This window comes from Takifugu rubripes, chromosome 19 (genome assembly GCF_901000725.2).
Source record: "Takifugu rubripes chromosome 19, fTakRub1.2, whole genome shotgun sequence".
Classification (NCBI taxonomy): domain Eukaryota; kingdom Metazoa; phylum Chordata; class Actinopteri; order Tetraodontiformes; family Tetraodontidae; genus Takifugu; species Takifugu rubripes.
Genome location: NC_042303.1, coordinates 14,939,589 through 14,967,175, shown reverse-complemented (window position 1 = coordinate 14,967,175; position 27,587 = coordinate 14,939,589). Strand labels below are relative to the sequence as shown.

Here is a 27,587-nt window from a genome sequence, read left to right as displayed (position 1 = left end):
CTTGCAACCTTTTCTGGTGCCTTTTTTATGTGATTTCCAAGAGCATTTAATACATTATAGAATATTAAAAGTCTATGCAATGCAATGGTAAAAGTACTTTGCTGTTTTGTGATTTCTGAATGCTGTTATAATTGTAATGAGCTGCTTGTGAGAGGTAATCCGATTAGGTTCATTATCTCTTCCTGTATGTTTCTTACCTCTCGGAGGTTTGTGAGGGGTAGTATATTCATGCAGTTATTTAAATTATCTGATTTTGTAAATTGTCCATTCTGCTAAACATTTTTCCAAGTCAATCTTATTTTTGGATAAGCACAGATGTCAATTGCAAAATAAATATTAAAAGACCACATTTGATGAATGCCAGAAATAAAGTATTTATTTGCAGCAATTAAGATATCCAGGTTTACACCAAAATAAACAAAACATGGCTCATATTTAAATGGTAAATGGTCACAGAAACGTCTCCATTTATAAAGCAAGGTTTAGTTATTAAATTCTTCTTTTATATTCTATTAAAGCAAATCTTTGAGCAGTTAAACATGGGTCAAAATTGCTACGTCCTGTTAATCTGATGCTGTTCTGTCTGCTGAGTGTAGTTCTTCCTTGGCTTGTCTAATACAGTGTAAACGTTTGTGTCTGGAGTCACGATGCACGTAGCAAACTCCACAGTGTATAAGACCTTATTGCACTGACACGTTTGGCACTAGAGTAAAACTTCTGTGGACACCGATCAGTCCCGGCACACCGAGTGATCAAAAATTCAACCTGACAAATCACAAAAGCAACTCCAGTTAAGGTAAAAATCAGTCACTACGAAGATTTGGACAGAAGTTTGACACCAGGTTTGTTTAAAGATGATTTCTGACCAGCCAACACACCCAGCAGGAGTGAAGAATCAAACCTTTTAAATACTTTCTCTGAGTTGAATTCCTAAAATGGGAAGGTGCCATTAGCACCTCTTTTTGCATAGTAATGAGCATTAACGTATATTTCTGTCAACAGAGTTAAACGATTTTAAGCCTCCAATCAGTTGTAATATGTACATAAATTCACAAAAGAAAGAAAAATGCAGTTTATTGTGCATTAATATATTGTGTTGGAACACAGCAGTAGGATAATAAAATTCCTGTGGGCTTTAACTCTCGGGATCGCCGGTACATTTAATTCATATATAAATCGTTTTCACCATTACCGAGTTATTCAAATGTGTAGCAGAAAAAAAGATCACTGCAACAGGAAAAACAAAATCAATGGTGTGAATGGTGAATGTAACCTACTCTGAGAACCTTTCATGGTGCAAGTAGAAAAATAAGCAGTAGATAACATCTGAACCACAGAGAAATGCGCCTCAGGACAGACCCGTCCAGAGGCCGGCCTGCTGCGCCGGTGTGCCTGTGTGCACGTACGTTCTCTTGGTTGTTGGTGCCACGATAGTTTCCAAAAATAGAAAAATACATATTTTTCAGGCCAAGCACGGCACATCTGACACATTGTAAAACTGTCCAAGTCAACTCTCCATGGTCCATGCAATCAAGCACCCGTCTCATATCTGCATAAACCACCATTTGCTGCAGGGTTTCGCCCTGTGATGGGGCAGTAAGAACAGGGCTCCATGTGACCCTTATGCTTAGAAATGCTCACACACAGGGGCTACAAGTTGTGTTCAATATAAGGAAACTCCAAGTAAAACTCAGAAGTCTAGCAGAGGGTGGAGAGGACAGGATTAAAACCCCACTGACACACTGGGTGAACATGCACTCTGGAGGCATTTACCACCAATTATTCACGATCAGGGAGGAGACCAGGGCTTCACAAAACATCTCTGATGGTCTCGGGTTTTTCAACGAGTTGAATGATGGCTCAACCGCCCACAAATCCGCGATCGTGGTCTATTTTTGACATGACTGTATCATGATACCGTTGCCTTGTCGTGTTCCGATGCGCATGATCAAATATATTTAAAAATGTTGTGCTCGGTCGAGCACTTGCAAACAGCTTTAATGGAAAATATGAAGTCCAAAAAGTATACTGATCCACTATACCACTGACAATTGATGGCACTAACATGGAGTCACAATGAGCACACCACATCACAAATACCATTCTGGAACAGCTCCAGAGGACGCACCCACAATCTGCTGCTCAGATACCGTCTTCAGGACCTGTTCACTTTTGGCAGCATGAGAGGGACAGGTAATATGGATTCTGCGGGTGATTGATTGCTACATACACACTAAAACAGACTCTGTGGCTTTTCTGTGGCGCCTTTCCGACTGACGGCCATTTATTTGTGCAGCTTCAGCCTAACCGACCGTTGACTTAAGTCTCCACCACAGAATTTAATGACAACATTATGGGACTCAAAATGTTGGCCCGACAGCACTGACATCCCTTGTGAGGATCCCACATTAAGAAAAAACAAACACACAAACACACACACACACACACACACACACACACACACACACCCATACAAAGACACCGCCTAGCTGAAGAGTTTAACAAAGCAGCTCTGGCAGTAGGGCTTATCATTCTGCTCCTTAAATGTGCCTTTGTTCAGCTGCTTGAGGCAGAAAGCACACACAAAGTGTTCGGGGTGGAACTTCTTGCCCATGGCTGTGATGCAGCGGCCTGTGATGGGCTTCTGGCAGCCGGAGCACAGGGAGCCGCGCTGCTCGTGGTAGTGCGACTCGCAATAGGGCTGGCCATCGTGATCAAAGAAGCTGCCGTTGATGAATGGTGTGAAACACTCCTAAAAGAATCAGAAAAAGTTGCAGAATTCACGGCGATGGGTTAAGGAAGGAGTGCCGGTGCATTAGTGGCAGATCCGAGTGGCTCACCCTGCAGACGAAGCATTCGGGATGCCACAGTGAGTTGAGAGCAGAGATGTAGTTCTCCAGGATGGCGCGGGCACAGCCGCCACATTTAGGGGCAAACATGTCAAAGTAGTCCTTTCTGCAGTACGCCTTTCCATCCTTCTCATGGAACCCTTCAGGTCAACAGACACAAAAAGGCTCGTTTAGTATGAAGCAACCAACTCAGCCCAGCAAACATGTATGCTCTACTACCCAATAAACACACAACGCGCCAACACATTTCAGTCACAGTTCTGTTTGGGTCCGTACCTTCTACTCCAAAAAAGGATCCACACTGAGCACAGAAAAAGTGTTCTGGATGCCACGTCTTGTCCAGAGCAGTCACGACTTTCTGTGAAACCAGAGCAATCCAAAAAGATGTGTGAGAAAGAGTTCATTTCTTCCCTGATGTTCATTAACAGATTAAAAAGTCAGAAACCAGGAGAGGGCAGACAAGATCTGCAGAGGTTGCGGGGGAGGTACTGGAATGCTGTGACATCATGCTTTTCAGCCCTGATAGTTTTCCTAAGCAACACTAACTGAACGTTTAGTGATTACAGGCACAAATTTGTGCTGCTCACATAAAATTAACTAAAACAATCAGGATATCCATGCTTGCATCATAGATTTTCTTTTACACCCCTCCTCCTTTTTAAATGTTACAAGCGATTCTTGTTCCTGCCACCAGGCGGCGCAGTGCACCAATTCAGATCTAAAATTCCAAGAGGAATGGAACGATTTTAATGTTAAAACAATCCAGCAGCTATATATAACATTTCTTAACAATTATAAAGAAAGACTCAGAAACAAATGGTGAACAAGAGAGCAATGCCCACACAGGTTTTCTCTCTATAGGTGGATGCAGGACGTGCCCCATTTGGTTCTGGTGTGTGTTAACGTCTACAGGTGCCTGTGATGATAAGGCTGAGTGTTCACATGAGAAAGGACAACAACGGCGAGTAATGGGGCATGATTGAACACGAGACGACTGCTAATTTGATTGCCAAAGTCTGCTTAACAAATGAACAGTGATTTTTCCATTAAGGGTTTATAGGTTATGAATAAATAAACATTCCCCACGGTATATAAGTGTATGAGGATGCTGGCGTTAGTGTGCATTACTAACATCCAGTATAGGCCCATTACAGTAGTGGCACCGGGGTGAAAACAGGTTGTGGTAGTCCTTCTCGCAGTATGGCTGCCCGTCCCGCTCAAAGAAGTTCTTGGAGCCGATCTCCTCCTGACAGTGGGTGCAAACAAAGTGCTCGGGGTGCCACGTTCTGCCCATGGCAGTCACCACCTGTTTTGGAGACAGAGCATGTTATCGCGTGCAGAACTCTTGGGTGATCCTCTAAGGTAAGCTGCTGCTCATCAAGATACAATGAGTCAGTTTATTAAGTCCAAATTGGAAAAATTCATGCTGGTTTGCACAAATGAGCTGGAATGCTTGATCTAAAATGATGCCAGTGGTAGACTTCGGTTTCAAAATTTCACCTGTCCAACGATGGGTTTCTTGCATGCTCCACAGACTCCTTTAGCAACAGTCTGGACTCCAAGTCTATTGAGATCTGACTGCAGGCTTCCTAGCATGTTATCCAGTTTGTTCGATGGTTTTGGAGGACCAGTGGGGGAGACTTTTCCCTGGCACTGGATCTGATGGAGAGAAAAAAGGACCACAGTGTCATCAGTACAAGATGCAGACAGATGAAGGCTGGGAGAAGACCAGAACAGACCTCCTAGAGCCAATATTTTAGAGAGAAGTTTGTCATTGAGTTCTTAAATCACAAGCAAGTGTTGTTTTACTTTTAATGACATATCTACTGACCTCTAATCTTTTAAAGCAACTTTATGGAGCCATCTGAAATAACAGCTTCAAAATCATTCTAATGGTTCAAGGACTTGATAGTGCTGAATAGCAGAGCTGGCTGGCTAAAGCTAACCACAGGAAGAGAGCGCCAGGTCCTCACAGAAATCCAGGAAATATTTTCTCCCCAAAGTCCATGGTGCAACAGAGTTGTAAAGGTGACTCGTACTCAAAAAACATCCAGTCCACTGGGAGGAGCTATAATTGCAGTGGTAAATGTGCTGTCGTGTGGCAGATCACATTTCAGTAGCACTGGAAGCCTCTCATTCCTGAGCATGACAGGACAGTTAGTGTGAAAGGAGCATGGGGGTTATGCTTCTCTTGCCTCTAAGCTCCTAAATTCTCCGCTGCCCTCTGAACGCACAGTCCTCGGCGCCATCACATGTCAGATTTAGCAAGGGGGCTCATTCCCTGAAGTCTAAATGTCAGCATCGCTCATAACTAGAACAGACTGGATCCCGGACAAAGGGGCTACTTGCTAAACTCGGTAGCAACAGAAGAAAATCGAAAATAGAGCCGACGACAAGACAAAGTACCTTTCATATGACGGAAAGGGGCCTGCTGGGATTTGCATTCCCATCGTCACACTCAAACAACAGTTTAACATGTGTGTACGAGACTAATAAGGAGGAAAGCTGAACCGTGCCTGCAGTGGTGGGAAGGAGGGATCAAACTCGGTCTGACAACCCACTGATACAAAGACCTTAGGAGGCGGAGGTGGGGTGATGGGCTTGGGAGCGGGACTAGGTGATGGAGAGGGCTGGGCAGGTGGAGGTGTGGGTTCCCTGGGAGGAGGCGTGGGCTCCGTGGGTGGTGGTGGAGGTGAAGGTTCACGAGGCGGGGGAGGGGTTGGAGGGGGAGGAGGTAGTGGCGGAGGGGTCTGCTTGATCGGGGGTGGCTTTTTGGGGGGTGGGGGAGACTGTGGAGCAGGGAGGATTTTTCTCTGAGGGACAGGAGATTCTGGAGGGAGAACAATCTAGGGAAAGAATGAACAGAGGACACAGCAAAGAGACGAGAGGAGACAGATAATATAGGAAAACAGAGGTTAGAATGAAGGAAAAGAAAGTTTTGAAAATGTTCGGCGGGGCTCCCGGGGTGCACTTCTCTAGTCTACCTTAGCCACAGCAGTGTCGGCACCTTCTTCTCGTTTTCGCTGCGGATTGGACACAACGATGACCCCCTCTGTCAGCCAGTCCTCTGGCTTTCGCTTACGCCGCGCGTTTAGCTCCGTTCGGCCAATTCCCAGCTTCCCCTGCAGTTCCTCGATGAGTCGGTCTTGGGAGTTGCTCTTATTCACAATGATCGGCCCCATTTTACGTCGCAACATTCCCTCTCTGTACATCGGATGCACGTTCGAGGTTTCTTTGGTACGGCGGATAACTGACTTAAGCTGGAAAGTAGATGATATACGGAGGCGTTGGAAGCTGGGGTTGAGTCATTCGCCAGAAAAGTCCGTGATGCCTCAGAAGCACAAGCAAAACAGACCCAAGACAACAGGCCTCAATCAAAATCCCCAAGAACGGGCGCCAGCAAATACCTTCATGGAAATACTGTGCAGCTCTGTGAGGCTGGTCATTCTATTTACTGGCAAAACATTTCACAACTTTCCATTACAGCTCTCATCAAGTCCACTTCAAGCTACTCCGATGTCTGGGCATGCTGAATAACTGAACACAAACACGGGAAATCCAAAAAATGCTCTCAGACGAGTGTGTGCCAAAGACAAATACTGAAGGGGCAACATCCTTTGCTTGTACAGAAGATACAGTCATGCCAGATGTGTGCATTAGCAAAAACCACCGTCACAATGTCCCGACATAAATAGTGATTTTTTTTTGAGGGGATAGCATCCAATTCAATAGTTTTGGCAAACATGACAGACCAGGCCCCCGTGACTAGTACAGAGCAATCTCATCTGAGGCAAGTCTCAGCAAATCTTTCCTGCAAAGCTTTCAACATCAGCAACGGGGGAGCAATTATGCAACTGCTGTGCAATAACACATCATGCAACACACCGCAAACACAGAGGAAGCCCTCGATTTCAAAGGCATTGTGTTTTCGGACACATCTGTGTGCATGGTGATGGGCCACTCTCCCAAATTAAGCTTGTTCAGTAACTTGAGATGCACAATGGTGGACCAAATTATATAAAGAGTCAGAGGTGGGTAATATTTGAGCTAGATGGACTAATAATGGAAAGGCGAGAGCCTCCAACTTTATGTCAAGGCTTATTTTGGGAGAGTCAAAGCGATTGTCCTACTTGGCCAGAGGCCGAGAGTCGCTCGACGGCGGAGGGCTGCTGCATTGGCAAATCCAGTGTTGCGTCTGGTGTTCCGGGACAGGTGGAGGGGGTGAAACACTCATCCATCCAGCTGGACTCTGTCATGGGTGTCAGGGTTCCTTCGCGACTGAAATCAGGATAAAATCCGTCTTCCTCATCCCAAGCTCTGTCTTCATCGCCAGAGATCACAGAGACAGGTGGCTGGTTCTCACTCAAGCTTGTGGAATCAGCGCTTAGAAGTTTGCCTAAGGCTTGATCCAATAATGGATCCCTGCGTGGCCATGTTAGGTCTAAAACCTCACTTCCCTGCTTGTATGAAGGAGGGGAAGTGGGGCTTTTTGAACGTACAACCACCGGCTGAACAGGTGACGCCGTGGGACTGTTGATGCCTGTGAATGTGTATGTTTTTCTGGTGACCATAGCTGGACTTCTGACTACAGGTTCACTGTTGGGATCAGCTACAGGACTCGGGGGCCTTGGTTGCAGAACTGGCCCAGTATTCTTAGTCAATGTTTCTGGACTAGGATCGTTGGGGTCAAATGCTGAATTTGAGACATTTGGTATCGACACTGGATCAGAAATCTTTGGAACTGGACTCGATAGTCTTGGTAGTGGCACTGGACTGGCACTCTTGGGAACCGTGTCTGGACCAGCATTGTTTGGTATGGTTACGGAACTCCGGACATCTGAGGCTGGAACTGGACTGATGCCTTTGGGAATTGGACTGGGGCTGTTTGGAGTAAGCAGTGGACTGGAAGGTTTGGGTACTGTAGTAGAGCCCTCTTCAGTGCTAATTGAGTGACAAGGTGGCTTTATAGTGTGAGACACACTGAAGCTCTCCACATGGAAAACCTCAGAGACAACACTTCTGCCGTCATCTACTTTATGCAACTCTGAGTGCTGAAAACTCCTGGATGATGTAACCTCTACGGAGGAACTACTTGATTTGAGTGCTGAACAGCCATCTTCATCTATGTGGAGTTCCAAAGGAAGGGAGGTACTGATTGGAGTATTCTCTAAAGCTTTATTAGGCTCTGTTGACGGGATAGTTGGTGCTTGGTCAACTGGTAAACTGGAGAACTCCACAGAGTCCTGATTGACTGACAACTGAGAACCAGACTGAATGGTTTGTATAATGTAAAGATACAAAATCCAAAGGAAGACAAGACAAACAGTAGCAGAGAGAAGAGAAAGAGACACTTTGAGGAGACGTCCCAAGGGTTTTGTTACACGCAAATAATAGCAGGAGTCTACGACAACTTGAGCCTAATACTTCTCAAGGTGCCTAAAATACAAGGGGAAATTTGAAAATGCAAGTTGGACGCAAGTTAGTACTACTAGATATGATTTAACATGTTTTAGAGATAAAAAAAAAAGAATATTCTATTTGATGTTGCAAATATAGACGTAAATGCGTGCTGATGGTGCAAAACTGTATAACTATAATTAAGCCATGCATGGCACAGCTTTACCCAAACGTCTTTGCATTTCATGGGAATTAGTTGCTATTTCAAAAATAAAAGCAGGTTGAGTTTAATACGACCCATCACAGGTATATCGATGTAACTGCTTCACTGAAAGCCACTCACGTTACTCTGGACTTTGAAGTCAGACAGGGACGCCATGAGCTCATCCAGCTCTCGTGTGGCAGAGGAGGCAGACATTCTGGCCTGTTGCTGCGTGGAAGTTTCCTCTGGTGCATCTGCGTCCAGCACAGCCAACGGTGGAGGTCTAAAATAAGAGGAGCGGATACCCAAACTACCTTTATGGACACTACTGGCAGATGTTAATGTGAAGGTCCTTATTAAGGGACTTGCTGCTTACATTGGTGAGGGAACAGAACTTTCAAGCTCATCCAAAAGGCTCTCTACACTTGGCCGTGCGTCCTCGGTAACTCGGCCTGCTACTCCACGTTTGGGCTTCTCTAGTGTGGGTGGCGCCATCTTGCCTGCAAAAGAAACGCCATTCTCCTGGATCTGGTGGATGATGCTGCTCGAAGGCAGTGGAGGAGCTGCTTCTTCTGTTGCAAAACACACATTCCTTCCATCACTGCACCATTCACTGCACATCAGGTGAAGATATATTTACAGTAGTGATGGTAAAACGGCGTGCACCTTCTGTGGCAAAGGCAGGGGTGCTTTGCTGGACAGCGTTGAGCTCCAGCAGCAGGCGGTCTAGCTCAGACAGGTTGTTACCCAACGACGAGTTCATGGCAACAGCGGCAGAGTCGCTACTCTTCTGTTTATTGGGGAAACTGTACAGAGTTTAGATAGACGACATCAATATTTCAAAGCAACTAAAAGGCTCTATGGGTAAACATGTAATTTGTTAGATTACTGGCTCACAGATGAGTCAAAAACTCTCCTTTACTGGTCAGTGAAGCAGGCCAATTGTTTATCCTTTAATGAAATATCTATATTTGGTGCAGCTGAGGCTGAGTTTTGTCATTTATTTATAACCTGTATACGTGGTCTTCTTCACCGATGGGTTGGGGTGGACTGCTGCTCTCTCTAGACCAGGGACTTTTCTGAGCTGAGCTGAATGACTGAGAAACAGAAGGTGGTAAGTTATGTTCAGTTGACTGGTTCAACAACTATCTGTGTAGCTGTACAGGAGGATGCGAGTGTGCAGGAGGATGCTGTGTCATCCTCCTCACTCTTGGTAACTCAAGCCGGTTTTAATCTCAACAAAATGGTTTTAATCCCAACAAGGTTTTCACCTGGTTAAATAAAGCTTGTCCTAACAAAACCTGCAGATTTACCTCCGATTCATCGAGCCCGTTCTGTTCAGAGGAAGTCAGCGGGGAGATGTCCTGCTGGGTTTGACCTCCAACGGGGAAGGAGTAGGCAGCGTCGTCAGACAGGAAGAGTGGACGCTTGGAAATGTGCGAGGTGGTGGACTCAAGGTCAGCCAACAAAGCGTCTACGGAAACACAAAACAAAGACTTCACATATTTGAATCGTCATGGCGATTCTAACATGACCATAACAAGACAGATCAGAGTGAAATACTTTGTAGCAGGTCATTTTTTAAAAATCTAAACACACTGTATAGTACTCGAAGCGCACGGTCTAATTTTAGATCATTTATTTCATTTGATACATTTCCAGAAAATACACCCACCACAATGCTGACAAAGTAACTGCATATTTTCATAATGCAAATATAATTTTACTTTTAATAACTCTAAAAGCAAAGAAGTTGACCCTTACACCCACAAATGAAACCAACTAAAGGGATTCAGGATGGGTTTGTTTCTGGTTCCTGGGAAACGATGAAATAACCTATCATAAAAGTCAAGTTGAGCATAAAGTACATGTAAAACAAACCGTTAAACTGGACATAACACTGTCAGGTATTTTACTGTGTCCCTTCCAACACTACAATATTAAAAACATTTATTGGAGACATTTGGGGACATTTTAGAGGACCAGTTGGACCCCTGTCAGTGTCAGACGTATCTGCCAAACAGCACCGCACACATGCAACTCATCGCCAGTCACACACGGATTAAACCATTACAGCTCATTTCGCAACCACGACAAAAACCTTGGTGGAGTCGAAAAAGTTGAATCATGCAGGTCGTCACGGCCACTCCTTTGGTTAATCATTGACCCTCGTCTGCACAATCTAACACGTCTTCGGACTAACAGCCACTCTGGTACGCAAATAGGTCACGCATGCCCGCGTTTACTGTTCAAGCACCAACAATTACCATTTCTGAAGGATCACAGGCCAAAAACAACCGTTAATATAGAGGTCCAATGCAGAAGGTAGTGGGCTCACCATATTAAGGGGGATTCAGTGAAGAACACAGACTCTGAGTACCTGCGCGTCTATTTGCATGCTCACTCACCACAGCAGTTTTTAGTTTCTCCTGCAGGGTTTCAAACCTAAAACAACAAAACCTTCAATTTATTAAACTTCTGTGAGAACTGTATCTGGTAATGTAAGGCAGAGAATCAGCTTATTTTATTATATATGAACCTACCAGCCTTCCTAAAATCACGGAACACCGTTTACACCACAGATCTCTACAACCATTGACAGTAATGCCCAGAGCAGTGGCAGTCACTCCCTTACAGACATAATTACACAACGAGGACACTGACCCTCAAATAATTTAAGGTTTGGCATCTTGCTCAAGGACAATATGACAGGTAGACTGCTAGGGTTACTGAAAAGAAAAAACTGCTTAGACATTGTTAATTCCCCAGCACATAATTCATAAAACAGGGAAGAAACCTTGATAGGATCAAAACAGAATTTTGAATTTCAAGGAAGGGTTTTCAAACGTTGTTAAATTAATTAACCTTACAATATTGTGAAAAAAAACTGGAAATCCGAAAAGCCAGGAAGCATGTAGAGCTAAGTAAATATGAGGGTCAGAGGTAACCCTTAAAAAGAAAGGAGATAAGTGGGAGATGGAAAAATGAGTAAAGGAAGAGGAAAAGCAAAACTATCTGCTGGGCAGGAACTGCTTTTCTTAACTCTACCATCAGCAGAGGAGGGGGGTAAGAGGCTGGGGGTACAACCGTCTATAGAACAGCAGAAATGTGATTTGAGGGTGTGGAGAGGGAGGAAAAGAGCTAGAGGAAAAGATCTTAACTCACGCAAACGATGAATGAAGGAGGATCCTCCTGGGGCGCTCTGACCACGATACAGGAGATGTAAGCGACACAGAAGTGAGGAAAGTCGAGAGCAATGACGCTTTCATCGACTGAGGCATGCCCCACGGAGGGAGTGGTATCACAAAGGTATATAAAGGTATCAAACGCTCCTCCTCCACACTGTCTGTCAGCAAACACACCGCTAACACAATAAATGATGAATGGCGTAACGTTTGCCTGCAACATTTCCCACCAGGCACGGGGATCAACACCTGATCCACCCGATCAAACGTCGCACGGACATAGAAAGCGTGATTGACATGCTTGTGATGGTGAGCTGGACAGAGAAGCCCAAACACATTCCACAGAGCTTCATTGTGTCGGGACAGATACGGCGCAGAATGCCATTTACAGAACAGCACTCGAAAACTGCCAGGCACATTCAGAATAACAGTATCTGTTCCATTCCGGGAGAAGGGGAAGTTACCAAAATTGTGAACACACACCAAAGTTTCCTGTTTAAAAAGGGACAAGCTGTGAATTTTACTGTGCAACAATTCCCACCATAAGGGCGTCCGCAGCACAGCGTCACGGGGTGAAAAGTGCTTTTAGAAAATTCAGTCTCGACAGTTTGTGTCGAGTGCGTTTAATTAGACTGTAATGCGAACAGCCTGTCACACCGACGACGATGATTTTTGCAGATGACACTTTAAAGAGTTCCTTGCCGAGGTCACAAAAGTGGCGTCGCTAACACACAGATTTCATCAGATGCTTCTCTGGAAGAGCCCATAAATCAAATGTTGGCACATCTCTGCCTCATATCTGTCAGAACAAAGCATTACTGCAGCTGGTGGAGACCTCAGTCAACAGATGTTAGTCCAGATGGTTTACACAAGAGATTTTAATCAAATGACTTCTTGAAGTGAACTGGCTTTAACCCTGTTATAAAGAATCTGCAGCTTCAGAATAGAACTCCACCAGCTAAGCTGCGTTACATACGCTGAAATCTGCAGGATAGGCTTAAAATTTGAGATTTTTTGCATCAAAATCAAACTTAAAGTTGAAGTCCTCTGAAAAACATCAGAGTCAGCATGAGCTGCAATTAAAATACAGAATTTAGCACCATCAAGGGCTGAAGCTGCGTGCTCGGCATGCTGTGGCCCATCCGCAGGCTTCATAAACACACAGAGGTGTGTCAGCTTCCCCTGCCAAGGGAACATACCATGACAAGACTGTTCAGAGCACAGACTAGCTCCCCACTGACCAAAAATGGAACTACAATGAAATGAGGAACTTAGAAGAGTCGTCCAAGTGTTTATCTGAATAGGAAAGAGAAGCAAGAGGTTTAAAAGTACATTTGAAGTGTATCGTTATGGAACGAATGTGGAACAAGACAAAAAAAAGAGGATCAGAAATTCATTCCACATTCACAATATCTTCATTTACCCCCTTGTAAACCAGTAAAAAAGCACCAGCATTCTTTTGGATTCCATGTCACCAGCGCTAAATCCGACATGGCAGCGCACAGCTTGACGGCAAGGAATGGCACTGGGAGTGACGAGAGAGATGGCGAGTGAAACCAGGAGTTGTGTGTATGTGTGGAGCAGCAGGCAAATCCTCTGAGGCAAGAATGTGGGTTGATGCAGATTAAGGAGCCTCCCTTCCTCCCTGATGAATGGTGTGCATTTTAATTACACCAACGCCGCTCCACATGTGGCTTATTACACGAAAGAGTGAGAGAGAGAGAGAAACGGGGCTTGAGGACTGTGGCGGCAGAGGAAGGGATTAAAACCTTGACGCAAAATGGAATTCTAAGGAGGGGGTACGCAGGGAAAACATGTAAACATGAAGAGTGAGGCAGCAAACAGAGGAGACGGTGTTAAAGCAGGAGCAAATCAAAATAACATTTGGATGGACTGGAGACAGGGCCATTGTTTAAAGTCACTCTTGCAATTACAAAAGACAATCAAATCACAGCTGTTTATTCGTGCTGGTAGCTGCTTATTAGGAGTGACTGTAGATCCATCAGTGACCTGAAGGGGGTGCTGTTGAGTAGCTCCTGGCCCCTTTCTCCTAAAGCCTGGTACAGCCTACAGAGCAGGCTTTATCTGCAGGCTCCCTACATGCCTAGACATTGACCAAAATACCAGTTGACGCAAACCGAATGTATATCAGTAGTCATACGGTCAGTGCAGCACACATGCCCTGCTCTGTACCCACACCAATGCCCTGCATCTCTCGAGGCTCAGACCTCCCCCCCCTCGCTTTCTGAAATGTTCTGAAAGGTGCAAGCTTGCTGATGTGAATTCCTAACGTGCTACAGCTCGTCTTGAAAACCCAAGATAAACAAAAAGCGAAGAGAAATATGTGCTGCACCAGCTGGATCGGACAGAGTGATAAGACAGAGGCCGATAAAGTGAAGAAGTGAAAAAAATCTGAAGGTTCAAGAAAATATGTGAAGAAAAAACAACCCAGCCCTCCATTATCATCCTGCCTGAGCAGCCACACTAAACAAGGGGACTTTCACATTTATGCAAGCTGACAGATCATCACCGAGATGATGAATCCCTCCGCTCAAGGACAACGTGGACCCATCCGTGCTCTTTCCTCCCCCCGTGGGATGGTGTTCTACAGCAGGCGAGCTGTGCTGGTTTTGATTTGGAGCGCTTGGATGGGCACACTGAATGAAATGACACCGGAAACACACAGGTACGACTGGGAGCCCAGCGACGCACACAGGTGCCTCTCGGCTACACTGCGCACATACCAGAGACACAGCGAGGCGTCTGGGCCCACTATAAATACATTTATGTCTGACCCTGACCTGGGGGTGAGGAGACATTCAGCGCCTGATGGATGGTCATACATCCCAGCAACAGCAGAACATTTCAGACCACCCAAACAGTCTATAGTGTGTACTGTAGACCGTTACATGAGCATTATTGACCCGTGCTGGCTGTCAGGAACAATGGAGCTCCACAACCACAGATGCTATTAAAAGAGAGATGGAACCACAAACAACCCCTGCAATTAACTGGCAAAGTAAAAGCGCTTACCCAGCATCCTTTGCTCCACGCAAAAACGATTACGACTACTGTTCAGACGTCTGAAATGGGATGTGAATTGGGATTAAGGACGCACAAACGTAGAAATTCACATTTGCCATCATAAAGTTATGTCAAATCGATGAAAACCTAAATAGCAGCAGCGTCCTGAGGTGGAGGCTCTGCTGGTGGTTAGGTTGTTGGTGCATGAGCTCATCCTTCTGACTTTAATTACTGCCTTTGTTGAACGTTCCTCACCATCACTTCCTGTCAGCAGTTTCCAGATCAAGACCAAAGCAAAATGGAGGGCAAAAAAAAAGAGGTAAATCATCTACACATTCCATTTAAACCCTTCATTAATTAGATCTTTATGAGTTAACAGTCTTTCTTCACACACCAAACAGGCAGAATGAGGAACCTGCATGCGAGGCTGCTAATGAGTCACGTTTATTTATCCCTCGTTAGGACGATGCTCATTAGAAAACCTTACCTTTGATCTCCAGACAGGAGAGTCATTTCCCTAATCTGAACTAAATTAAGCAATGCCTCAATCTTATTTCATTAGTCATTAGGGGTTATCCATTTTTAATAAGCACTGGAACCCAAAAGGCTTCTAACGAGGATGGAGGATCAGTTTAAGAATAGCAGTTGCAGACCTGTGGTCTCATCAACATTCATTTCCTCTCAAGCTAACACATTTTCTATCTAGTAATGAAAGTTTGACCTCAAACACAAATAGAAACTGAAGCGTGCAGCCATCAAGTGGGGCTAATATACCCTCCTCATGTTGCAGACTGAGCCAATAATCCCTCAACAGGCTTGAATTGAAGAGTAATTTATAATCTAAAAGACATTAATCTCACTTTAAATGGTTTCTTCTTCCACATTTACAGGTGTGAGGCTGAATTTACAGAGATGGAGGTGAATCAAACAATGGTACGGAGTCAGATCACTTTTAAATTTGTATTCTTTTCCATGTTTTCTAGGCAAAATAACCGCAAACATCCATTAAAGGATTTCAAATGCGTAAACACCAGCTGACAAACACTCCAGAAAACAGTGAGATGGCAAAGTCGCCACCCTCTTCCCACGCTGCTTCCCCTCACGTCTCGTCTTTCCCACTGCCCACGGTGAAAGTCCTAAAGAGGAAACCTGCAATATTTTGTGGGTGCAAAGTTTTTGCTGTGGCTTATCCTGCCGGCCCTGTGGTTATTTTAAGGATCCGTGTGCTTCCACCAGTTGTGAAAGCATTTCAGCCCTCTCTCAGCAGTTCTCTCACACTTCTGAGGAGAGCTACAGAGCCTACACATGCTGGGAAATTACTTCTGATATTAAATAATAACCCACGCCACCGATGGTCACTAACGTTTTGAACCAAAAACAAACTGGTTTTACCCAAATGATTAACTTTCAAAAAAGACCTTTAACTTGTGAGCCACTTAGGTGCTAAAACCACATCCTATGTGTGAGGGCCGGAGAGGCCGGTCGATGGTTTTCCCCCGATTCTGCTGATTCTCTCTGTTTTATGGGTTGAAGTAGGTCACGGCGCTAGAAACAAGCTGCTCTTTGTGACCCTCCGCCGGGGCGACTTCACACAAAAGAGGATGTGGGAGAGGGTTGATGAGCTCAACATCACAGGCCAAATGGTTCCGTGGAGAAATGGTGACTCAGGTGGTCGTGGTTGAAAGATCTTCTCTGTTTAAATCAAAAAAGCTCCCAGTACTTCTCCGTAGAGGTACCCTGGTGACCCAAAGCTGTCTTTAGCTACAGTTGCTTCCTTGGCTGCTGAATGATTCTCTCTAATAAACCACATCAGTGAAGTCACCCCCCCCACACACACACACACCCCTGCTCACATGCTAACTCAATTCTCTTCATTGTAGTTGCTTTCCAAGAGCCGCCCTATTTGGGCGCTACATTAAACAAAAGTACAGCATTTACATGGGCTGCACAAACGTTTCTCCTAAATTTAAACTGAAATGTGAACAAAAGGAAGAATGTGATGATTTCTTAATGTTGCAGCTATGATTTGGCCAGTTTGGGAGCAAAAGAAGCCTGGAGTTGCCCTAAGCAACCATCATAAGTGCCACTTTCACAGTCAACAATGGCTCCTTTCATCTCCACATACAGGTTTGGAACACGGGCACGTGTTGTATTTTAGCGTCGGGACACTCTAATATGCGTGGGCCGTTGCCTAAAGCTGTTACAGATGAAGATCTTCATCTGCTGAGCTCGACGTTGGGTGACACAAATAGCCGGGTGCATCAAAAAGGGGTCATGAGGTGACTTCAATAGACCAAACATCCCTCCGGAAGGTTGTTTACTCTCAAAACAGTGCTGCTGGAATGGAGGTCATCTGAAATAGAACCATTCAAGGCACCAGAATGTACAGGAGCAAAGACTTGCACCCAAAATTCTTGAATTTATACCACCAGAGCACCTTAATTTAAATGGAAAAGCTGGGGAAAAAAACTCCATTAAATCTTAATTTCTTCTTAAAATGAAGCCCACAAAATAAATGCAGGAAGAAAATATGACAAAAAGCAAAACAAAGAAAAGAACACACCAAAAAAAAGAACACACCATGTCCACAAGTTCCTATGACAAAAGTGACGTTTGTGGTGTCTTAACAAGCTACTCTGATGGTTGGAGGGGGGGGAAATCTACGCAAAAGAAGAACACAGAAGTCACAGAGGGCACTTCCTGTCGTTAAACATGTATCAGCCAGCAACAACATGACTGGCACACGCGCCGAACCAAAAATCCCATTTTATTGCAATTCTCATGGGTCTAACTTTTGTGTTTTTTGGCAGCTTCGACACAAACCGCAGCTCAGTAGCAGCACAACCCATCCAGCCGGCAGGATGCTGTCGCGGACGGTTTCGCCCATGAGAGAAGATAGAGCGCCCGAGCGTGGGGCCGTCACTGTTTAGTCAGCTTCCCCTCTGTGCTGTCTGTTCACACTAGTGGCTTCTGATGGGGTGCGTGCACCAGGGGATGAGATGGCGTGCGTGAGCGTCAACACCATATGTTTCAGAGCCCCGCAGCGTTCGCTGTTTAAAGTCTAACAGATGGACGAGTGCTGGAGGAGATACAAGAAATTCGCTCCCTCTTTGAGACGCTACAAAGACTCTGGATGCATGTGCAGCCACGAGGGAGCTGACATTTATTGTTGAGTTATCCCCGAGCTGCAGGGGGCTGCAGTTCCAGCTCGGAACATTCACCAGGAAGCTTTAGGGGTCTGTGCTCCCCACTGGAGGGAGTACGGCCTCGTTTTTCCATATGCATTCCTCATCAAAGGCTTAATTACATACAGTGCGCTATTTAACAAATTTGATAAAGGCTAAAAATGATCCATCGAGCAATTTGTGACCAACACAAGGGTGGCTTTCAGTTCCTGCTACAAAAGAACCAAAAGTAACCTGTGTCAGTAGAACAGATGCTTCCCTATGTGAGAATGAAGCTAATTAGCATGTAGCAGTGCAGCATAATCACAGTACGAACACGTGAAAGATACATATCACAATAAATATTACATGGACCTTTGCCATACATCTGCATATCATCGCAGGGTTCTGCCACTGTAGTCTTTAAAGTATAATGCACATGTGATGCTCAGAAGGATTTAGTTAGCAAGATAAATGCCACAGAAAATATGAAAGAGTCGCTGCAGGCCAAACTTCAGCATAGTTGCAGAGTATATACTGTAATTACCGTGAATCATACATGCTCTCAGCACGCAGCAGTGTTATTACATTCTTTTTTCTGATATATATGCATTTCTAAGAGATGAAACTATTTATCGAAGCAGCTATGTGACTAAAAAAGGGGAACTGTTAAAAAACGGCCAGAGAGACACTAACATTCCTTTTACAGTTAAATAGAGAACATGACAAATACTCACATTACCTGTCGGCACTGATGTTTCTAGTACGCGAACAATAACCCGGGCTAAATTTAGACACGGTTGCATATGCGGGGAACATCAGAACTCAAAAAAACACACCCACGCACCCACTCCAAGGGCTCCATTTCTAACAGATGCTGACAGGACCAGAGGGGATCACTCCACTTCAAATGATGCTACAAAGGCAGAAATGGGGGGGGGGGGGGATGCGGAAAACAGGTCTGATATTTGTAGAAATCAGCATCAAACACTGGCAGGAACTGAGGCTCAGAGTCCGTAAAGCAGAGTTAACTTTGCGGGAAGTGTTTGACATTCATGTCTTGTTGGAGCAGGCCCAGATCAGTGGAGCGAAAAGAAGGCAGCCCTGATAACCGGTGGGAGGGGTCGATCAAAGTTTGCTGCAGAACACACCTTAACCGAGAACAAACGCGCTAACCATTACACCGGTTTGACGGAAAATGTTACCACTGGCTGGAATTGCCAAGTCCAATCTGCCCCCCCCCCTGCAAATCCAGTGTAAATAGATTGCAGCCTGCAGCTTTTTGGCAGTTTACCACCAAAATGGTGGGTTTGGGGGGGGGGGGGGGAGAGAGAGACGCCTGGGCTGTGCCTTGTTAAAGGAGGATACATTCTGGCTGCGGCACAAAGATGTGCATGTGGTGCTGTTCCACTCCGATGCCCCGCATGCGAGGAGCGCCGGTCCGGTCCGGAAGAAAGCGCCGGCAAATTGAGCATGTACACAACTGGGGAAAACAGCCCCCCCACTCTAAAGGAGAGGAACCTGCCGGTGGCGGCGGGCGCTTGATGGAGAGAGAAGAGGAGAGATATCTGCCGGCCAGTGGAGGGTTTCTAGGTGTTGCTGGCTCAGCGTGTCAGGACTCCTCTGCTAAAAATACACGGAGGTTTTTGTTATCCTCTCGGGGGGGGGGGGGGGTCCGAGGTGGAGGGCTTCCTTAAGTGCCTCACTTCTCCGGGCGGAGATTCCTGGGAGGCGCAGCTGAGGTTTAAGACTCCCACACCAACATCACCAACAACAACACACCCTATGAGGGTGGGGGCGCTCTGCCATATGATTCGGTGGATTCACGCAGCATTTTTGGAAATATTGTGCTATCGCTAATGCATTAATGCATTAATGCATTCATCACGAGCACATGAGCAGGCACACACCATGGATCCTCCTCTAACTGGAAGACACTTTCACACAAACATCAATACAAGTCCCTCCTAAAATGACAGATTTTTACAACTGCACAACACGGTAATAACGCGGGCTTGTGCAACGGGCTTTTTTTAAGCAGCTACTTTAAGAAAACCCCTGGCCCACGAAAGCTGAGAAGGGGCTCCATAAATGTTGACTGGATATATAATAACCAACATTCTTGGGGCGTCCGCACCCTCGCAGGCGCAACGTCCTCGCTGCGGCCTCGGATTCTGAAAAAATGGCCACAAATCCAGGTCTCCCACTGTGGATTAAACGAGTATGAAATTACGTTTTAATGTGTCCCTTTAATACGCAGTGAGGAATCAGCTAGAGATCCCTCCTGTCTGGTATGAGAATGATATAACACACACGGAGGGGGACACACAGGGGTTTTATCTCTGCGTCCACCTGCTGCTAACAGAGCTGGAGCTCCGAAGGCTTTTGGGAAGATATTCATCATGTTTGGGTTTATGAAGCTTGTTTTTTTGGCCTCCAATGAACCTGACGCTGTCTCACACACACACGCACACACACACAGATGCTAAACATAACTGAACAGTTGCTAGGGTGAAAGTCAAAGCCTTTTAAAACTGTCAGAAATGGGCGCAAACAATACGAATCTTTACAAAACCCTGCAAGATACAACCCAGTTCGTAATGAAGCTGCACACCTGCCAACGCTGGGATGTCTGGAGAACCTGCCACACTGATGTCAACACACAAAAAGTGATGCATGCAGTTATAAACTTCAAGAGGAGGCTGTTAAAAGAGGAAGACTGGGTTCTTTGAGTGCATCGGTGACATTGCGCTGAGCTCTCCAAACCCTCCATGTCATCACAACCGGCCCTCAAGCAGTACATTTTCTCCTGTCACCAACTGTGTCCTAATTCAAAGAGACAGAGCAGCTCTTCTGGGTTCATACAGCCCTGTGACCATCAGCCAAAGCTGGATTTCAGGACGAGATAAGTGGAATGGAGGCGTTAAATGGGATTACAGAGGATGCAATTAGCTAGCACTACTCAACCTGCATTACCCCCAGGTAATGGGAACTGCAGAGGAGCATGGGTGAGTAATAACTAATGGTGAAATCTGTATAAATGTACTACTTTTGAGCATGAAAAAGTTAAAGGAGCCATGCTCCAGCCTATTGTGTTCCGTTAATTGGCGTATAGGAACTATGAGGCGTTCTCGTTGCCCACCGCTGACCAACCGAGGGGTTTCCGTGCTTTTCCAGCCAAATTTGATTGGCTAATTTCGTCAGGAAAAGCATTAATTGGGCTAATTACGGCGACGAGTCTGAATCCGGTGATTTCGTCAATCCGCGGGGCCTTTCGGGACAAGTAATGTCGCGGTGGTCTCAGTAGAACCTGTTTAACTTCACCTTCCCGTTCCGAGTGCGCCCAAAAAACCGCATTTGTGACTAAAATCAACACAAAGGCGATCATTGGGGCGAACTCGCTCCGCGGCCGGGATCGCCACGCTGCGCTAAAACACTCCCGCGCCGTGGAAGTGTTGCGTTCACGGCGGGCGAACTTACCTAAATCATCCATGTTGGCCGGAAATCGTTTCAAGGAGCCGGACCAGAACGTCTCCGTCGACCGCAGCAGCAGCAGCTGGTTTAGCTCCCCGGTCGCCAAACTCTAACCTCAGATCTCCCTCGTTGACGGTGATCAAGTTTTCAAGTTCCCGTGCTGGCTCGACCAACCCCAAACACACTTACAAGCACACACACTTACCCTCCTACCCTCCTGCCCCCCGGCGTTACCGTCCACGTCCAGCCCTGCCTTCCTGCCTGCCTACATACGAGGACCGGCGACACCTAGCGGCAGCGCCCGGAACTGCACAAACCTGCGCCGCACTTTATTCTGCGTAAAAATACTGTAAAGTAGGCTACTAATTTATTCCCAAACGGAAAAATATCCATTGTATTATATGTAACAGACCACAAACAATCACTTGTGTTAAAGGCAAAAAAACCCAGGCAAAATAGCAAGTCGTTGCTTTTTGAAAACGTGCACTACAGAGCTTCACAAAAGTGATGCTACTACAAGTAGCTAATATTTCTAGAGACTTTCCGTATAAAAGTCAGTCTGTTGCAAACTCATTCGCCTGCATCAGCGCCGGCTATAGGCGGACAACATCATCATTCAATTATGTTGCAGCTGCATTTCATAAATTATGTCAGCAAAAAATTTGGCATCCTATTATTGGTAATAAATAAAATGCAACAGTTGTTTTTAGTTTGGCATTTTACTACATTGAGACCAGATGCAAGTTGGTTAGTTTAATAGATTGTTGTTAATGCTAAAGATTTTTCTTTTGTTTTTTAAACCGATGGGGATAGTGCATTTTTGAAAAATTTGTAACATGTAGCACATATTTAGTTCATAGCAAAGGGCTTTGTTTAACTGGACCGATATGCATGATGGTAAAGTGAACACAAGATGGTCCAGCAGATGAGAGCATTAAGGCTAACATCAGCAAAACCTCAACACGCTGATGTTATGGTGACGTAAAACACAGTGAGGATGAGCATGAATGAATAAAAAGAAAAAGGAGCACAAATGTGGGGAGCAGAAGAGATCTGAGCTCTGTGGTGCAGAAGAAAAGGGCAGAAAAACATGAAGGTGATTATTAAATTTAGCATTTAAAGAATTTAAACCTACACTATATCAAGATTTGTTTCAAAATAAATCAGGTTGTCAGGGACGACGAGAAGGAAAGGACAGCTGGAAAAGGCTTTGGACCTCCCCCCCAAAATAACTCAAAGTGGATTGTTATAACTTTAATACAAGATCATGCTGGGGAAGGACGGATGTGTCAGCTCTGGGTCATGATAAATGTGCTGTAAATTTCACCGGTTGGGCAGGAAATGTTATCGGAGGGGAAATAAATGAGCGACGGTGCAACAAGGCCGACAGAGGATGGAGCAGCGGGAATAAGTAGTCCTGAGGGAACCGGGTGATGGTTTACAGATATGAGAACTGACTTTAAAATGGTTGTAAAGTGAAGCAGAAAGCAATGAACCTTTGCTCGCTGGCCTGAAATTACTGGCCTTTCTCACTAAAGGGGGAAAAAAATCATCAATTGCTTTTTAATGGCCAATACAGACTAAACGTTCATAGAAATGTAATTAAATTACAGTGAAATTTCATTGTCAGCAGCAATAGCTGCGACCTCGGCGCATTAATAAAGGGCCATATTGGTTTGACCTTTTTGTAACAACCCTGCAGGGATTTACACGATGCGCAGGGATAAAATTACAGGATTTGATGGGGGCCTTTCACAGCACATACATGCTTATGAGTTGTTTATCACTGAAACTGTTATTATTCTTCCGTTTCTGGTGTACAGGGGATTTTATATTTCGATTTTATTGGTCAATCGCATGTATTACTGCGTTTGAATGACCACTAAGGGGCGTTCGTGCGTCAATTTTCCACAGTCATGTAATAAGAAATTATACCTGAAAATATAAAAAAGACTCCGATTTGAATGACTCACCGGGTCCATCTACATTACAGGAATGACGCACAGTCAGAAATTAATTTAAAAAATAAATCTCTACAGGGTGTTTTGGTGGGAGGCATTACTGTTTTTTCCTCTCTATAAATGTGAGGGTGGAATCACCTTGTTGAGGAATGGTATTTTAAGGCAAAGTTTTCAGTTTGAGACCTTTATTTCATCTCAGGCCCACTTCATGCTCTGCAGCCACCATGCTTGCTTCATGTATCAGTCCATTATTGCTTTTTCCTTCTAATTAATGCTGTAATTGCTCAGACAAGACAGAGACTATTGAAAGCTGACTGACATTCATTGACTGCATTTATTTACGTGTCTAAATGGATTCTTAGGAAAACCTTTTCTGCTCCACATATATAAGTGTCATTTAAACAAACAGCAGGGAAAATTGTGCCAGTATTTATGTATAAATATAAAGGAAAACACATTTTTAGAAAGGTTTTCATGGAAAGTAGATCATTAGATTTCCCTGTGTGGTGACAGAGCCCTGTTTTTGCTCTTATAAAGCTGAGATCACAGGGACACGAGGTTTGTACCAGACAATCTGTTGCTAGGAAACAGCATGGATCTAACTTTACTTCCAACAATCTGTCTGTGGACTATAGAGAATATGTGATCTTTACCATCTTGAGATACAAAATATACAGATAATTCTGTGTACTTCAAGACAAGGCAGGAGAATTCTTTAGCCCCCTGGTCTGGCCAGATCTGTTTTTGGGGAGGTTAATTTGCTATAGATGTTTGTAGGTGTCAGCAGGAGACTATTGACAGCATAAGTCAGGCACAGGCAGGCCCCAAAGACTTGTTTAATGGTGATAATGGAAGACTCCATATCTTTGTTGGGAATGTTAGAGCTGATTTCATTCAAGAATGTTTAGTAGTTGCAGTGTTCCGGTGTTTGTCAAAGATGTTATATACAGCCACAGAGCACCCACTCTCAGGAGTAGAACACGTATAACAACATGAGTGTGATGTCCTGTGATCATAAATAATTTCACATTGAATGTATTTCCAGTCTTCTATTGGTTAAACCTGAGTTCCAAACTGGACAATCCAAATAGAAACCAGTGCACCCATTCCTAAATTAAGTGGGTTTCAGGGGTAACGTGCACCTAACACGTGCAGTAAGCTACTACATTTGCATAGTAAAGGTTAATGGGTGCCAAAGCAGAGAAGATCCAACATTTATCATCAGGTTCAACTATTGTTGTAAAAATACAGCACTCACCCACAAGCACCCCCCACCACCACCACCACCACCACCCCTTCCCCATGTTAAATCAGGACAAATGATGTGAGCCTGAATGCCTCAGTTGATCTGAGCTTTTCACCATTCCCAGAATGTCCCACCTTAACAGTCAATACTTCAGGCCCCAGCCCAGTTGGATCAATGAGGGATTTAATTACCAGAGCCAAGGTCTGGCAGGTGGCGTGGACAGACCGCTCAGTGTCGTCCTATTGTGCCCAGAGACTAGAGTTACAGTGCTGCCATCATGGAGGGACCAAAATAACAGCAGAGCATTTCTTCACTAAAGCCCCCAGTTAATGTGTTTCAGTAGCAAAACACATTAACACACACAAACGTCACAGATATTTCCAACTGATCTCGGGGGATACAGGGGACCACCAGCTGTGCATTCACACCCTAAGTTGGATACAAAAGGTGAGCCGGTGAGACAGACTTTCCAGAAATAAACCCCCAAAGACGAGTTTGGCTTCTCTCAAAACTTTATTTCACCATGTTCAAGCTGCAGCAGCTTTTGAGTGTATAAAAGTATCATCGGCTGTTGAAGAGGGTTGGCTGTGTTTGAGCTCTTGAACGTCCGTTTGTGAGGCCTGGAGGAGAAACTTCTGCTCTGACCTTCCTGTGTTCAGGAGTGAGAACTGTGCAGAGAGAATGCAGCCAACAAAAATACACCAGCTTCCATTATGAATCTTCCCCAGGGCACAAAAAGCCACAAAATAAAATCACTCCTGGTCTTTTTCCTCTCCGTGAGTGATGATGTGAACCAGGTTCTTGTAGTCCAGGTTTCCAGCCACATCTGGGGGGAAGGCAGTGAACATCTGATCCATCTGAGCAGTGACAAAGGGACAGAGTTTAACAACAAACATGTCTGTCAGCATTAAAGCAGCTCTTTGTGGACACACATAAGAATAAACTGGTAGATGATGATGATGATGATGATGATGAGGATGATGATGATGATGAGGATGATGAGGATGAGGATGATGATGTACCTCTTCTTTAGAGAACCGATCTGCTTGTGTTGTCAACATCTGTGTGACGCTGAGAAACAGAATACTAATTATTAGAATCCAGCACTGTGTAATGATTTAAGAGAGCTGAGCCACTCACTAGTCCTTCCTCAAGACTCCTTTTCCCTCTGGGTCAAACACCTTAAAGGCATTGAGAATGGTTTCCTCTGGATCAGCACCTGGATACAAGAAGCCCGTCAGATCCAGACCCATGCGTGTGGAGAATAAGAACCGGTTTCAGTTTTCCGGGTATTTACAGTCCACATTTATTCACCTTTCAGCTTCTCGCCAAACATAGTTAGGAAGACTGTGAAATTGATGGGACCAGGAGCCTCCTTCAGCATCTCGTCCAGCTCCTCCTGTTTGACATTGAGACGTCCTGTTGGGGCACGCAGACAAGACAAGCCATCAATGTTTTAAAACCAAAAGAAAAACAATTTTTTTTAAAAAAAAGAAACGCTCTCAAATACTGACCGAGAGCAGCAAAAGTGTCCCTCAAATCATTTTTGTCAATGAAGCCATCTCTGTTCTGGTCCATGATGGTGAAGGCCTACAAGAGACCACATTTTAAGATAACAAAGACAATTATTCCCTCCATAATTTATGTGTTCTCTTTATAGGCCATCTGGAATTGTATTTATATGTGCCCCCCCCAGGATTTAACCCAGCATGCTCTGCAGTCTAATAATCTCTGATGACACTAGCTGGACGTCTGAATTTCATACCAGCAATTCCACATGTCTCTCCGCAGCCAGAGAGGAGGCCGGGACGGAGACAGGTGGACATACTGCAGCGATAAAGGGAAGAATATGAGCGGGACCGCGGAGGACGCTGGGACGGGTGGATGGAAAAACGCGTAACACGCGCAGCAGCACAAAAATTCAGCCGAGGAGCTCTCACCTCCTTAAACTCCTGGATCTGCGCCTGCTCAAACATGGAGAACACGTTCGAGTTGGCTCCCTCCGCCGTCCTCCTCTTGGCTTTCTTGGGGGCCTTTTGGGACAAATGATGCAGACATACAATTGATCCACCTTTAAGCAAATCTGGTGTCAAAAACAGTGCGGTGGGCAAAAATGTAGAAAAACAGGTTGATTTTATTTAAACTTAAGGTACTTTATTAAAGCCAATAACTGGGAAAATGTACATGGTTGAAAAATAGCCCATCATTGCATCATTATTTACTCCTTACAGGAAACGTTGCACATAGCTGAATGGTTATCAGTGTAGGAAAAATCACTGCAAGGTTAGTGGATTCACAAATAAGCACTGGTAAAACAATTTTTAATAAAGTGCCACTCATGCAGGCTTACCATGGCTGGGCAGCTGGGAGGTCAGTCCACCAACGGTACCAGTGAACAATGGGGAGATTGTGGGAAGCCTTTTGTAATCCCAACCCTTGGCTCTACTGGATGATATTTATAAACTATGTCCAGTTTAGGAAGTGGCAGGTAAATGATGCGTCGTAGGGCATACACCCCTCTGTAGTGCCCACCCGTACCCCCCTCTGTAGTGCCCACCCGTACCCCCCACTGGCTAAAATAAAGAATGTTTTAGAGTGCGGAGCGCTGGGCATAGAAATCACGTGGACTGGGCTTGGACATCCGGAGGCTTCTTTCAGGGTGTGGTCAGGTTCAGCCCTGGCATTGAGGTGGAGGCCACCTGCCACAACCCCGTTACACATCAAGACTCTCCACCACTGTGACTCCAAAGCAGCACCCCCAGGACCATGACTGGGAGTGGAACGTGTCACCCTGGAGAAGTTCCCTCCATTTAGTTTCATTTGTGTGAAAGAAACCAACATGCATCCTCGATAGATTGGCCGTTGGACGCTCAGGGGTCGATGTGGTTTATGAAAGGAATTAAGAGTAGAAAAATAACCCAAAACAATGCAAAATTCATCCCTTTATGTTGATTTGAGTGGCCGGTGAAGACCCGCAAGTGTGAGCTGAGTGTTGGCAACAGCGGTGACACTCAACACGTCCTTACGATGGCGTCCCTCTTCTCACTCATTAACAGGTCGTTCGGAGCCACTCCTGGTTCTGGGG

At 45.1% G+C, this 27,587-nt stretch overlaps 2 protein-coding genes and 1 long non-coding RNA gene across 4 annotated transcripts; 1 reads left to right on the top strand and 2 right to left on the bottom strand.

Moving 5' to 3' along the window:
- Positions 1-349: 349 nt before the first annotated feature.
- On the bottom strand, positions 350-21,588 carry LOC101070146 (paxillin-like). 2 transcript variants are annotated; one of them, XM_011614216.2, is made up of 11 exons: positions 21,302-21,550; positions 9,762-9,922; positions 9,460-9,545; positions 9,115-9,254; positions 8,825-9,020; positions 8,590-8,731; positions 4,350-4,508; positions 3,982-4,155; positions 3,126-3,207; positions 2,841-2,989; positions 350-2,752 (listed from the first exon to the last, which is right to left on the bottom strand). In XM_011614216.2, the coding sequence occupies exons 1-11, from the start codon at positions 21,312-21,314 to the stop codon at positions 2,486-2,488; spliced, it is 1,569 nt and encodes a 522-aa protein (XP_011612518.2). In that variant the 5' UTR covers positions 21,315-21,550; the 3' UTR covers positions 350-2,485. The 2 variants fall into 2 exon arrangements, with proteins under 2 accessions (XP_011612518.2, XP_029682239.1); XM_029826379.1 differs by lacking the exons at positions 350-2,752; positions 2,841-2,989; positions 3,126-3,207; positions 3,982-4,155; positions 4,350-4,508 and adding exons at positions 4,518-5,695; positions 5,834-6,109; positions 6,980-8,119 and having other exon boundaries at positions 21,302-21,588.
- Positions 20,696-26,684, top strand: LOC115246820 (uncharacterized). The gene is made up of 2 exons (XR_003885893.1): positions 20,696-20,829; positions 26,294-26,684. It is a non-coding gene; the product is annotated as an uncharacterized lncRNA (long non-coding RNA).
- Positions 24,997-26,996, bottom strand: myl2a (myosin, light chain 2a, regulatory, cardiac, slow). The gene is made up of 7 exons (XM_003973575.3): positions 26,853-26,996; positions 26,443-26,535; positions 26,017-26,092; positions 25,817-25,921; positions 25,643-25,721; positions 25,525-25,573; positions 24,997-25,359 (listed from the first exon to the last, which is right to left on the bottom strand). The coding sequence occupies exons 1-7, from the start codon at positions 26,853-26,855 to the stop codon at positions 25,255-25,257; spliced, it is 510 nt and encodes a 169-aa protein (XP_003973624.1). The 5' UTR covers positions 26,856-26,996; the 3' UTR covers positions 24,997-25,254.
- Positions 26,997-27,587: the final 591 nt, after the last annotated feature.

Bases quoted from the DNA above. Each gene is read 5' to 3' on its own strand.
- LOC101070146 (XM_029826379.1), bottom strand. The intron at 9,021-9,114 runs GTGCACGCCGTT...GTTTTGCAACAG, and splicing joins CCCTGCCTTTGCCACAGAAG to AAGAAGCAGCTCCTCCACTG. The intron at 6,110-6,979 runs GTAGGACAATCG...TCTACTTTCCAG, and splicing joins GACTCTCGGCCTCTGGCCAA to CTTAAGTCAGTTATCCGCCG.
- myl2a (XM_003973575.3), bottom strand. The intron at 26,093-26,442 runs GTGAGAGCTCCT...GGTCTCTTGTAG, and splicing joins AGATCCAGGAGTTTAAGGAG to GCCTTCACCATCATGGACCA. The intron at 25,574-25,642 runs GTGAGTGGCTCA...TCTGTTTCTCAG, and splicing joins GGAGTCTTGAGGAAGGACTA to CGTCACACAGATGTTGACAA.